The following is a 14,893-nucleotide window of genomic DNA, read 5'->3' as shown; positions in this document are numbered from 1 at the left end:
CTGTCTCATTAGGGGGAGAGTAATTGGGAGTGTGTAGCACTGGGTTTTAGCAAGGTGTATATGGGTTTTTGTGTGAGACACTGACTTGATTTGTAAACTTTCACTTAAAGCACACACACACACACACACAAAAAAAAAAAACCCACCGTGAGCCGATTCTGACTTACAGTGGGTAGCGAAATAGTCTTCATTCACCAACTCACATCCCTTACACAACTCAGAAAACCAGTTGCTGTAGAGTGGACTCTGAATCATGGCGACTCATGTGTCACAGCAGAACTGTGCTCGGCTTTCAACGGCTGATTTTTCAGCAGTAGATCTCCAGGCCTTTCTTCCAAAGCACTTCTGGGAGGACTCAAACCACCAAACCTTTCAGTTAGCAGCCAAATGCTTTTAACCGTTTAAACTACCCAGGGATGGCCACACAACTCAGGACATCACCTTAACGGTTATTAGCTGGCACTAATGGGTCATCTCTAATTTTTATAAGTATTTTAAAGGACATTAACAGGTCATCATTAATTACAGTGATGGAGTAATTTAGTGGAGCATACACTTCTCCTCCAGTATCCAATGCCAGCTTATTGAGGTGCCTCAGAATGGTTGGCTCCTACATGAGGGCAGAGTTGATGTAGATTTGTCTTCACCACAACTCACTTATAAAATTCAATCAAGGGTGAGTCAAAAAAAAAAAAATGAAGACAGCAAGAGTATAAAACTCACACCTATAAACCTATACACTGACTACCAGGGAAATTTTGAAAAACTTCTGGAGTGACATCCTGAATTAGGGGGAAAAATCAAGTTCACAGACAGGTTCATTAGCCTTTGCTATAAGTAAGGAGACTTCCATGGGAGCATAAGGACCAGATCTTCAAAGCTATGCACTTGGTAGCACTTAGCACCGAATAAAATTCTTCCTTATTGTCATCAAGTCAATTCCAACTCATAGCAACCCTATAGGACAGAGTAGAACTGCCCCATATGGTTTCCAAGGTCGTAAATCTTTACGGAAGCAGATGGCCACATCTTTCCCCCACTGAGCAGCTGGTGGGTTTGAACCACTGACCTCTCGTTAGCAGCCAAGCACTTAACCACTGCACCACCAGGGCTCCTATACTTATTCCAAACGCAGGTTATCTTAACAAAGCCATCAGGTAGAGAGGACAAACTGCATCTGTTTCAGAATTAAGATATTTCACCTGGTAGTAAACTTTTGCTGAGAAGAAGGGGCTGTGTGGACATTCACCCAAGCTTTCATTAAATTCCACAAATCATTTATTTAACTCATGTATATTTTAGGAGCTTAAAAGAAAAAAAAAAAAAGCCTGCCTGTGCTGGTTACAATCTATGCATCTCCTATCTAGACGTCACTGTCCAGCAACATCACTTACCAGCAGAGAACCAAGAGCAAGCGAAACCATGTCAGAAAATCCACATTCAGTTGTGAGCGCACTGTGCTTAAGGGAGATCTTTGGGTGTTTTCTCGGGACCAACCACCTCTTTTCTCACATAAAGCCAGCTGCCATCAAGTCAATTCTGACTGAGGGTGACCCCCACATGTTAAGGGTAGAACTGCTCCGTAGGGTTTTCAATGGCTGTAATCTTTACAGAAGCAGGTCGCCAGGCCTTTCTTCTGCAGAAGCGCTGGGTGGGTTCAAACTGACAACCTTTAGGTTAGTAGTCCAACCTTAAGGTTAGTGTTGAGCCACCCAGGGACCTTACAATATTATTAGGCTCATTCCCAGCCTACAGTCAATTAACAGAGCATATCTGGATGATGCCAGGAAACGCCTTGATGAAAAAGGAGACCGTGAGGCGTATATCCTTCTAAAAAAAAAAAAAAAAAGCCACATTTCAAGCTTCTGGATTCTTTAGTGTGAAGGCAGGATGTCCAATGTGCCTGAATCTCTGAGGGCATCACTTTTCCATTGCTGTTGTTGTTCTGTGCTTCGAGCTGATTCCGACTCATAGCGACCCTATAGGACAGAGTAGAACGGCCCCGTAGGGTTTCCAAGGAGCGGCTGGTGAATTCAAACTGCCGACTTTTTGGTTAGCAGCCCGAGCTTTTAACCACTTTGCCACCAGGGCTTCCCACTTTTCCACTACGAAGGATGAATAGATGGTTAACTTGAGCCTTCAAAAAAGGGGAAACGATGTTCAGTATGCAGTTTGTGCAGGAGGCCTGGTGGCTCAATGGTTAGAATGCTTGGCTGCTAACCAAAAGGCCTTGGGTTTGAATCCGTCAGCAGCTCTGGGGGAAAAGACGTGGTGATCTGCTCCCATAAGAATTACAGCCTAAGAAACTCTATGGAGCAGCTCTACTCTGTCCTGCAAGGTCGCTATGAGTTGGAATAGACTCAGTGGCACACAACAACTCAGTTTTAAAAAGCAGGGAAGAAGCAGGTACAGTTAGCCGGCATATGCCTGGCGTGGGCAGAGTCCCAGCCTCTCTGGCACTCAGCCTGGCCCTCATTCCAGAACGTGAGCCCAGGCTCTGGGTCCAGCTCCATGCAGCACTACAGGCAGCTGCGCTGTATCTGAGGAGGGAGATCCACTTGCCAACTGTGGCTGGAAATGATTTCTACAAACATAGGTAAAAACAAAAACAGAAGTTGTGACATTCAGAGAGAAAGGTCCCATTCTCAGGCTGAATCAGTGACTGGTTCCCTCATTCCCTGACAGAGCTGAAGAGATGAGGCACCACAGCAGGCCGACTCCCTAGGTCTGGCTGGAACTGCTGGGTGTGGCTTCCCAACAACATACAAAATGCACTAGTTCTACTAAGGACCATCTGTTCACCTTCAGCGTATTTTTTTTTTAGCTCTTTTAAGTCAGCTGGTGCTTGTCATCCACACTCGGGCAGGCACTTACAAAGCCAGTCATGTCTCCTTGCTTCTTAAAGGAGATGCTTCAAGGGACAAGAAGCAGGATCATGACCAAGGGCTGCTTTCTACGTCTTCAACCCCCAGTCAGCAGAGGAGAGGTAGAGCAGACTTATCTGGAGCCAGGCTGCCTGGACTTGATTCCCAGCCCCGCCTCTTCCAAGCTGTGTGACCTCAGGCAAATTGCTTATCTTCCCTGGGCCTCGGTTTTCCCATCTATAAAATGCGATAACCTAACAATACTCCGTAGGGTTGTTTTGAAGATTAAATGTAATATATTTTACATAAGGCCCTTAAAACAGTAGCTAGTAAGCACTTTAAAACTGTACCATTCATCCTTACATATTCTGATTCCCACGAATCAAGGTTCTTTGGTTTTTATGGCTTTACAGAGCTAATGAAAGGTTTTCCTCAGAACCCATCTCTTAAAAATTACATTTTGGCTTTGACATTGAAAAGCAAGAGAAATAAAGCTATATGCAGTTGTGACAGAATAAGAATGAATCATCTTTTTTTTCTCACCTTAAATTAAAAAATGACTTCCTGTTTTACACCTCATTTTCCTTTAGATCTGATGGGCAGTGGGGGGCGGAGGGTGTTGACATGAAAAGGGAGCATTTTGGTCCATATATGAATAGCTCCAGCCTGGCCAAAGGACCCTGGTGTCACTGGCAGCAGAACTAGAAAGAGTTACAGACCATTCAAGAGTGTTTTCTCTGAGCTGAGAAGAGAGATTATGAGGGGCTGTTCTGGCTACTGGACCTGTGCGTTTAGGAAATCTCACACGAGGCAAAGCATCTCTACCTACCACCTGCAATTTTTAATCAGATTCAAATTGACGTTTGAGGACAATGGGCTACTTGAGGGTGTTCTCTCTGGGCAGAGACGAGATTACGAGGGCATGTTCGGGCTACTGCAACCTGTGCGTCTATGAAATCTCACATGTGGTGAAGCGGCTTTGACTACTAGCCCCAATCTTTAATCAGACTCAAATTGAGGCTCCAGGGCAACTTTGTCTAACACTAGTAATAGCAGCCAGTGTTTATGGAACACTTACTCTGGCAGGTAGCACCTAGGGTCCTCACAGGCTTATGTTTTCTTCGCAATGATTCTTTGTGGTCAGACTCATTACTGTCACCATTTACAGAAAGGAATACTGAGGCTCAGAGGTTAAATAACATGGCCAAGGTTATACAGCTAGTAAGTGATAGTGCCAAGATTCAAATCTTTTATTCATTCAACAAATACTTATTGAGCAGGCACTACATGTCAGGCACTGTTCTAGATGCTAGAGACGTAGCCGTGAACAAGACCCTTCCTACCTGCAGGGCAGAACTTGGATGATGGTAATTGCTAAAGAACTTTGAAGAGGCTGCTGAAGAAATATTAATTCTTAGGGTGCTGAAAGAGGAAAATGAAAAGATTTCTTCATGGGAACTGTTGTCAATTTGTACGAGTTCCACAGAATGGGGGTCCCTTCCTACCTGCGGGACGGAAATCCTGGTGGTGTAGTAGTAAAGTGCTACGGCTGCTAACTAAAAGGTCGGCAGTTCAAAGCCACCTGGTGCTCCTTGGGAACTCTATGGGGGTAGTTCTACTCTGTCCTATAAGGTCGCTATGAGTCGGAATCAACTCCACGGCAACGGGTTTGGTTTCCCTGCGGGACCTTGGGCATACTGAACTCTTTGCCTCAGTTTCCTCAGTGGCAGCTCCAAATGTTCTATTATTGTTAGGGTTTAGGCACCTGACACTAAATAAATATAAGCAGTTATTACATCACCACAGTAACCATCACTTACTGAACACTCACCAACAACACATGCCCCTCCTTTAACACTCAGCCACCCTGGGCAGGGTGAGGGCAGGGCCTTGTTTCCCGTTCAAGTGGTGCCCAGGGAATTAAAACCAGACCTGTATGAGTTTAAAGCCAAGGTTTATTCCCACTATGCTACACCACCTCCGGCAACAAAATCACTCTTTGGGCCACGACATCAGCATCAGTCACTTGGGGGACATAATAGTTGCCAGCACAAGTCTCTCCAAAGCCCAAGGGGTCAGCGGATTAAGCTTTTTCAAACCACAGTGAAGAGCCCGGCTCTGCAATCAGATGCCAGGTTTGGGATCCACCACGTACAACTGTGGGGTTTAATTCAAGTGTTGTCCTCTCTCTGAGTAGGTTGATTTGTCAGAAATGAGAAAATACTATCTCCCTCAGGTGTGGGGAGAGCTTCTGATGAGTTATACCATGTGAGGCGCACAGGGAACAGCTGGCTAGGTACGACTTCAGTAGCACCCTTGACTCCCACGTGTGGTCCGCCGCACCCCCGAGGCCCTCTGAAAGCCCCTCTACAGACTTGTTCTCTCGCCACAGAACGGCACCCACCAGCTAGCCTACTGCCCGACACTGTGACCATCTCCACTGAGCATTAAAAATGTTTTCTGAATGGCTGACCAGCCGACTGAATCACTCCAGGAGAATGTGCCTGAATTCACGAGTCCAAGAATAGACTGGAAATAGACGCCATCTGAGAATGTTCCTCAACTCTAGCTGGGTTGGCAAGGATTGGGTGTGATTATAAAAAGCAAGTGAGAAGGGAATGTTACTGCAAGGAAAATTGAATCCACATGTGCTTTAAATAACTTCATTCCAATAAAGAATATTAAAATATTACCTTTTAGGCAATAATTAAATACTAGAACAATTATTTTAAATGGAAACTTTACCTTAAAAAATGAAAACGGCCACAATTGTATCCTGAAGTCTAAATAACCTTTTGTGATTAACTTACCTGTGCAAATTTCAGTTTTTTTTTTTTGTTTAATGAGTTCTATTTAAAATTTACATTTAGGTTGAATGTTAAGACTTAGACATCTAAATAGAAACCCAGATTAAATAGCAGGCTGTTATTTAAACACCGAGATGGGACTATTCTTAGCTTAAATATGTTCTGATTCAGGACGTAAACCTGTTTGTAAAAATCGGTCTCTAGCTCTGTCATTACTGAGAGGGCACCCCGGTTCCCTCTCCCCTCGCTGCCTTTACTCAGGTAGCGCCTCTAAGGACGGTTCTACAACTTCTTCCTGTGATTTCCTGCTGTGGCTTATTTGCGGGGCATGGGAGAGCCCATTTAAGTACTAACTTCTTCCAAAAAATGTTTACGTTCTCCAAAACATCCGCCTGAATTTTGTTGTCCTTTTCTATAAAAAACACTTGCAAAGGAATTCGGCTGGTAGCAGTGAAGGAGAAAACAGAAGCACGTACAAATCCTCTCAGCCCAACAGCACGACAAGTTTACTCTAATAAAAGTATTTCCAAGCCCCTTTCTGGGGCTCATAACATAATGTACTTTTTGCCGCTGCAAGTAATTTAGTGCAGCGTCACGATGGTTTTCTAATTCTTAATCCGGACAGTACATAAAGCCTACACACACCCTCCAGGCTCTAATCCTATCCTTTAAAAATAACATTGGAGCAAGAGGCTAAGAGAAAAATATCAAACCCTCAACTAATCAGAATTCAAAAAACAAATTTTCCTTCATGAAAGAAAATCTAATTTTAGGAGAAAACAAACTGGTAACAAAGATGTTCTTTAACTTTCAGATTCAGTGCTAATTCAAGGTAATCTTGTTTATTTTCAATATTAAGGTAGGAGGGTAGATACTGACTTCTGGAAAATATTTTCAATAAACTGAGATAAAACAGGTTGTATACATAATCTTTCGTTTTACCAAAAAATTAAATTGGAGAAATGAAGCAACAGAGTGAACAGGCGACTCCAAAAACCAAACCCATTGCTGTCGAGTCAATTCCGGCTCATTGCGACCCTATGCCAAAAAACAAAAAACCTCATTGCCGTCGTGTCAATTCTGACTCATAGTGACCCTAAAGGACAGAGTAGAACCGCCCCACAGGGTTTCCAAGGAGCGCCTGGCGGATTCGAACTGCTGACCTTTTGGTTAGCAGCTGTAGCACTTAACCACTACGCCACCAGGGTTTCCACAGGAGAGTCAACTATGCCACGCCTTACTATTCTCCAGTGCTCCGTGAGGAACTGGGAGAACGAACCAAGGCCAGAAAAAATCTGCCCAAGAATGAAGTATACCCTCCACTCGTCTGACTGTTCTCTGGTATAGAATAAGATCGCAGATGAGAGAACAGAGCTCAGGTCCTCAAACACAGGCTGCACGTAGCTCCAATCACAGCACACGACCTACCAACTGTACTCCGAGGAGAAGATAAATAACTCTCAGAAAAGGTGCTGCTAAGTGTCCATAAGGATCCGCCTGCATGAGAGCAAACTGAAGCTCAATATAGGTTAAAAATGAACAAGACAAAACTAGTGGCATATTGTACGACCTCACTTATATAAAAGTAACAGGCAATGTGTAGAGACCAAAATTTATTAGCGATTATTTATTTATTTTTTTTTTTAGGGGCAGGAGGTAAGGGGAAGGGAGGACCTGCTGCTTACGGAGCACTGAATTTTGGTTTACGCTGATGGAAAAATTGCATTGATTAAGGGGAGGGTAGAAAAACCGATTAACGTCATTGCCATCGGTAAGTTCTACACCTGTAAAAAGCTCAGCTGGCAAATGTTGTGTGATAAATTTCAACAACGTAAAAATGAGTAGCTGCTGAGGCTGCTTATTAAAACCAAACACCTCACAGGATTTGGTTTCTCGGTTTGGAGGTTTAGGGTCATGGTTTCATGGGACATCCCAGTTAAGTGGCCTAATATTGTGTTTAGTGCTCCTGTTCTCCTAGTTCACTGCACAGTGCCTGGGGTCTTAACAGCTTGCAAGCGGCCATCCAAGGCACAACTGGTCTCAATTCCCCTGGAGCAAGAGCAGGAGCAGCAGAGTCAGGAATAGGAGGAAGTAGAATGTGTGGCTAACTGCCTCCACGTACAACTGCCCCCTTCGCTGAGAGACCAAAAGGTGAATGGTGCCCAGCTACCATTACTGAACATTTTGATCAAAGATTCTACAGAACAGTCCTGATCAAAAGGGGGAAAACGGAAAACGGAATTTCAAATTCTCATGGACTTCAGATTTTCTGCAGCCACAGAGGCTGGATGAACCCCTGAAACTATTGCCAAGATAATCCTTAAACCTTAAACCGAAATCTCCCTTGAAGTCTTCTTCAAAACCAAACAGTTTAGCTTAACTAGTAAAAAATGTCTGCCTTGAGCATTATACTCTCAGGAATTATCTATATGCGATCAAGGTGACAACAGCAACTCAGAAGATTAGACAGGAACCTCAAGGAGCAGTGAGTTTATGTTGATGGGGTGGGAACAACTCAGAAAAGGGTGAGAATGGTTACAACTCAAAAGACTGTAATCAATGTCACTGAATTGTACATGTAGAAACTGTTGAGCTGGTTATGTCTTGCTGTGTATATTCTCAACATCAAGAAAAATTTTTAAAGGCTTAGCATGACACTTAGCACACAGTAAACAATCAAAAAAATACACCAATTCACCCTGAAGCTCATCAGATCCTTTCCGATACAATTTCAACAGGAAGCAGCACGGGGCAGAGAAGGGGAAAGGGTAACTGAAGCGTTGCGGTGGAAGTGGTGGTGAGTGGTGGGTGCTGGGTGGTGGGACAGTGGCAGTCTCCAAAGGGGAGGCTGGTGGACATAGCTAGACTGTATCAACCAATGAGCAGTTCCAAAAATTTTCCCCTATATCACGCACACCCACACCTCGAGCTTTGTTCCATTCAACTTTTTTTTTAAGTTGTTTTAATTTTATCTAGAATTTAATGGTGATATGGATGCCATCATTCCCAACAGCCTGAATCTAATTTTTATTTATTTTTTAAAATTTTTTATTTTTTTAATCTCATAGCACTGTGTATATTAAGGCCCGTAATAAAAACAGGTGCCATCAGGCCAACTCCAGTTCATGGCAACCCCACCAGCGTAGACTGTGCTCCACAGAATATTCAGAAATAGACTGCTAGGCCTTTCTTCTGAGGCATCTCTGGATGAACTCGAACCTTCAACTTTTCAGTTAGTAGTCAAGCACATTAACCATTTACACCACCCAGGGTCTGCTACATCAAGGCACTGACTAGGAAGGTTTTGGTGGTACTTATCAGACTCAACGGGCAGGTCTCTCCCCACTGATGGGGACCCCAGGAGACAACTGCACCTTGCGAAGCAAACCCTGAGGAAAGGTCAAGGCCCCAGGAGTGGGCTCCGGATCCTAGGACAAACACATGTTCCCCAAAAGGTCAGCTTTCCCCTTTTCCCTTCTTCTTTCCACAAAGGCTACACACCTTTCTCTATGCCTGAGCTCAAGACTGGATTGAAATAGCCCTTGACTCCACCCTCAGCCAACTCCACAGTCTCTGCCTGGATGGCAACAACGACAGTGCCTACTTTGTAGGGAGATTACAAGGACTAAATGTGTCAGACCTCATGGTGCTGTGAGGCTCAAATCAAAATACACCGTACCCTATCAATTAAGAGCTATACACAGCCTTCACTATTCTTTTCCAGTATAAAATCAGCAATTCTTTAATGTGCACAGGGATTACCTGAGGGCTTTAAGCTATGGATGACCCAGGCCTCACACCAGAAGCCAAATTTAAAAGATGTGTTTTAGGGCCTTGGAACCGGTTACTGTGGCAACGCCAGTAGGTGTGAGAGGACCACTGTGCTGGAGAGGGAAGGGGTAGTGGCTCCTCCCCAGCGAGGTGCCAGGACATCTCACCCCAAGCTCTTCTACCCTTCCCAACTGCACTTAAGACTGGCCTGGCCACACTTTGAACATTCTCCAACTCACCCCTAGGTCCTGTTGTGGTGCAAGCAGTTTGCGATCAATTGGCAGTTTGAACCCACCCAGCAGCTCTGTGGAAGAAAGGCCTGGCAATCTGCTTCATGAAGATTACAGCCAAGAAACCCCTACGGAGCAGCTCCACTGTATAACACATGGGATCACCACGAGTCAGGGCTGACTCAACAGTAACAGGCTTAGTTATTTTTGGTAACTCACCCCTCAATAGTCCTTTGCCATGACATCAACCGAAGCCAGACCCTGCAGCTGCAGCCCCAGTGGTGGTGCCACCAGGGAGGAAAAGCCACGGGCGCTGAATCTGGAAGAACTGGCAGAAACAATCCATGCTCCGTAAGTTCCAACCTGGTCTTTGGAGAACTTTAAACGTGGCCTCTATATTTGAGCCAAACTTTTTCTCACCCACCTGCATTCTAATCCACTTTCAAAGCAAACTGCCCTTTATAAAAATTTTTATGGATATAAATGAAGCTAGACAAAGTTCAGTTTTGCTATCAAATCAAAATCCACATGAATAAAATATCAACTGCATCAAGTGAGCTCTAATTTTAGAAGACTTGTTTTAACGTTAAGTATTAACAGTATGCAGTTGTCTAGGTATCAAGCATTCACTCAGCTAGACGCATCTTCTTGACCACCAAGCCTTTGGGGAATTGTGAAAATGTGTGGAGTAAAAAAAAAAAAAAAGGGGGGAAGGCACCATACAAATATACACTTCAAAGAGGCCTGGATTTTTGTCCATTTTATTGACTGATGGATTCCAGGCACTCAGAACACAGCATAGCATATTGAGCAGGTGCTCAATAAATGTTTGATACCATAAAACATCTTTCTAGAAAGTATTTTTTAACAAATCCGCCTAAAATAGCCAAGCTAGAGAGAGATTTATAATCAGAAACACTTTGAGATGCATCAAAACCCTAATAGAGACATACGGTTTCAATTATTAGCATTAAGCGTTTAACTCTACAACAAGTAAAGCTAACGCAGACGGGGCAGCTCCTTCCTGGTTAGATGGAGTTAAGTGACTTCTCAGACACTCCCTCCTTCAATAAATACCTGAGTGCCTACCCTGCTCCAGGCCCTGCTCTAAGCACCCAGAAGCAGTGTGGAGAACGAGATGGACCTTGCTCTGCTGCCAGTGAGGATGTGCTGTCGGTGGCCCTCTTTGTGCAGACTGGGATCTAAGATCAGGAGGCAAAATAACTCCCCCACGGTTATACCACCGATGCACGGATGTGGACAACCCTTGTTGTATGCCTGTTGACTGGGCAGATGGAGGGATGAATCAACAGCAAGCAGATGCATTAAGATGGAAACCCACTTCTCCTTCCCAGGTGGGCCTTCTTTCCACCTCACATCCCTCAGCTCCTCACCAGGGCCCTACTGCCTATCCACGGCTCCTTTTAGTAGAGCATTCGCAACTACCAATACCGAAGGCCGTTTGGAACGCCATCAGCCTCTCCCCTTCTTCCCACACAACACCCTCCTCCTCCCTGGGTTTTTCTAACAGAGGATTTAAAGCCAGAAAAGTGAACATCTGGCTGAGGGAGGGTAGATTCCACCTTTACCACCTTCCCCTAAGAAGGAATGAAACATAACACATGTCAACGATGCATTGGAACAAGTGCTATAAATACGATGTTGGACTATGTACAGCTTATAGTCAACCATTTTTAATTGAGAAAGCAGCAACTACACATAACCAAACTTAATGTAAATGTGACAGCTTGTTTGCTTGTCCAGGGATCCATAAAAACAAAAATCAATCCACAAACTAGAGTCGAACTGTCAGCAAGCACAGAGGAAGCTGAGACCCCACAGATGAAATTCTTTATTTCACTCTGACCAAAATAAGTCCACATGGTACCACTGCCCCTCTGCATGTCTACCCCTAGATAGTATGCAGCAATCTGAATCAACAAATATTCCGTTAATGCCAAATAGAAACAAGTGAAAAGAGGCTGCTGAGGCCGACTAAGTGCACTGCTTCAACAATCCTCCTACGTGCACCTTCATTTTTTCATTTTTTCCTCTTAACTGCCCGGAATTAAGTACAAAATGCAGTCCTTTGACAAGTGTTTAGAAAGTTCTTTTTTATTTGGTTACAATTATATAAAATGTATCACTGGAATTCCCCTCCTATTTATTAAGTGCTTGCTAGCAACAGCATAAAAAATCTTTTTTATACATCTGACAAGCTCAAATGACTTATTTCATGCTAGAAGGGGAAAAATAGCAAACAGCACTCTTAACTTGTCTGTACTTAATATTGCTCTCTTTCTCTGAAGGCTACAATGGTTAAATCAACGGACAACCCCTTTTGTATGTCAAATGGCAAATTTTAATGTTTTCATTAGAATAGTCTTTTGTATCACTCTCCAACAAGAAACAATAAAGTAACTAACAGCAAACTTCAATACAGGAACAACACTCTCCAGGTTAACAACGCAAACAAAACGAAAAGAATTTCATGTAAAATGTAAATCACATATAATACAATTGAAGCGTCCAAAACAATTTAAATAATTTTAAATATTTTATTTTTAAACTGCTACAAATGCTTTATACAATATTTCAACATAAAGACCCCATAACAGAAATGTAACAAAATGGGAATGATAGTGAAAGGGTTAAAGTGGCACAAATTCACCAAACAAGTATCACACTACAAATTTTAAGAGGTAGATTACTTTTTAAAGTTGAGAACAAAAAACGATATGAATAAAACCTAGCCATTTTCCACCAACTCATTTATTAATTTGAGGGGAGGGGCCTATAAATGCTTGGAGAAATGATATTTATATACTGAAGAAGAAGCCAATTTGTTGTTTTTAATCTCTATTAGAGACCGAAGGGTAAAACCTGGAACATAAATTCATGGACATTTACGCGTAGACACACATCTATACAGGCCTGGGCGTCATCCTGTGCACTGATATATTGCTACATAGTATCTGATAATACAACAGTTATAAATTAGTGCCAGATAATAAACTGAGAGAATAATCTCCATTTGGATATATAAACATGACACTAGGAGAAACATAAAAAAAGTCCATATCCAATCTGGTTTCCTCTCCATTATGCTGGCAATCTGCTTGTAATAAAAAAACAGGGCGAGAGATAAGCGAAATGCCTCTCTCTGTCTACAGTTCATTTAATAGAAAGGCATCAAGGAGCTGGTGTGTGACCAAAACATTTTAAAATGAGTGCATCAGAATTTGTCATCCCTGAAATCTACAACAAACTACTGATAAGACAGGGAGCTTGCTTTGCAAGGTTGAGTTCAAAACATTCTTTCCTCTGCTATGTGCCAAAAGCAAGGGCCACACTCAGAGCTGAGTTCCCAGTCCAGTGACGATGAGCCAGTTCATCTAGCCCATCTTACGGCACCCTCCTCTTTGGATCTCAATCACTTGGGAGCCCAGCACGGGTGTTGGGCACCACCGAAGAAGCAGATGCCTGACTCTAACCAGGATAACAAGAAGCCTGCTGGCAATCAGTTGTGTGTTAGGATTTGTGAGTCAGCTTCAACTGGTCTTGCAAGCTTGGTAGATTTCGTATCCTTTGCCGTAGTGCTTATCCTAAGTTGAGCATGCAATATCGTTACTTAGGCAATTAAGGTTTGTTTTGTTTTGTTTTGGGGGCTTTTCTACAGGAAGTTCCTAGAAAATAAGAAAACTGAAGATAAATGACAACATAATATAACCTTATATGAATCGATCATGTTAAAGAAAAAGGTGAATAGACCATAAGACAAATGTTATTAAGACAGTGACATAAATGATTCCAAAGATATTTATGAACTTCTGTATCCTACTCACAAGAGACACACTGGGAGGAGATCTATTTTGGAATGGCATAGCAGAGACGGATGTGTGGGAAATCAGCATTTTGTGTCCCTGTCTTTACGTTTTCTTGACTGGCTGCAATGAGGACTCAGTATTTTTTTTTTTTTTTTAATTGCTCAAAAAGCAGCATTAAGGAATTTATTAACACTTTGGCATTTACGAAGACCAAAAATGAGTAAGAAATGAGTGGAGAATGCACTTCTTTCCTTCACTCTGTGTCTTCCATGGGAGTGCATGGAAATAAACCCTCGGCAACAGATCCAGGTACAGCATCATTAATACAGCTGGCTCTGATGCTAACTTCACAGTGTGTATCATGGGTGCATCAACACACATTCACTGTTACTAGGTAAGAGAATCTGAAAGATGGCAGGGATGCCTGATTTCCTTTGCTGCGTTGTCCTAAAACAAGGATTGGGAGCACATCCTTTTTACACTGTGATTGGCACAATGGCTTGTGCTCTAGGAAATGACGAACTAGCAATTTCTGCTGAGCCCTCGGTGTGAAACAGAAAACTCTGGCTATGTTCACATGGCTGACTGCAAGCGTACACTGGAGAAACGTGGAATCCTAAACTGGCATTCAAATGTAAAAAGTCTGAGCGCTGGGGACTATCTCTTCGTCATGGTTTGTTATAAAGAAACGTACAGTAAAAGGATGCTCTGCCAGTTGGTAAGTCCCTGAGTATGCAACAGGGTAAGTCAAGCCAAATCACTAGAAACTTAAGAGTTCTGAAAGCAAGTGTTTCTAAACGTTACGAGGCCTTGCATCAAGAATAAAATCATTCCTACAAATTTTAAAGTAGAAATATGCTGATAAGGAAGTAAGAATGTACTTAAAACAACTCCTTTTCAACGTATTATAACAAATGCACTGAGGATGAGGCCCACTCTGTAATGGCCCTGGGCTGGACACTGATGACAGCCACCACAGTCCTCAGGCCTGAGTTAAGGAATCTGGTTTTGTACTAAATTCACTAGGAAGTACTAAGAAGACCAAAACAAACTCTCTGAGTGAAATGCCTGTTCTTATGTCTGGATGATCAAAATATGATTTCCTGCTGGATATTTGTTTTTTTATTCCCAAAACACTTGAGAACTTTACAGTCATTTGGTAAGTGCCCCCCCCCCCCCGCCCCCACCATCCACTCATCTGCGACGTGCCCACAGCACAATTCCCCTGGCTCGAAGGAAGGGGGAACAGATGCCACGAATGCCTGGGCCATCACCTACCAATTAGAACAATACCAGTGTTTGCTTATCTGATTCTTCCCTGTTTTCTTTTAGGCCAAATTTCACTTGAGCAATGCAAACCTGTGCTAATTATCAAACAAAGCACAATAATTAAA

General features: G+C 43.0%; 1 protein-coding gene across 7 annotated transcripts in view; it reads right to left on the bottom strand.

Moving 5' to 3' along the window:
• Positions 1-14,893, bottom strand: part of PRDM2 (PR/SET domain 2) — a 173,773-nt gene that overhangs the window by 50,451 nt on the left and 108,429 nt on the right. The window contains exon 5 of one of the 7 annotated variants that reach the window (XM_049877962.1): positions 12,504-13,358. The exons of the other annotated variants lie outside the window; for them this stretch is intronic. Coding sequence (XP_049733919.1) covers positions 13,346-13,358 — 13 coding nt within the window. The 3' untranslated portion in view covers positions 12,504-13,345. Of the gene's footprint in view, positions 1-12,503; positions 13,359-14,893 lie in introns of those variants that run through there. 7 annotated transcript variants of the gene reach the window in all.

Source organism: Elephas maximus, chromosome 3 (genome assembly GCF_024166365.1).
Source record: "Elephas maximus indicus isolate mEleMax1 chromosome 3, mEleMax1 primary haplotype, whole genome shotgun sequence".
Lineage (NCBI taxonomy): Eukaryota > Metazoa > Chordata > Mammalia > Proboscidea > Elephantidae > Elephas > Elephas maximus.
Note: the sequence above shows the minus strand (reverse complement) of the source record. Positions and strands in the feature narration are given on the sequence as shown.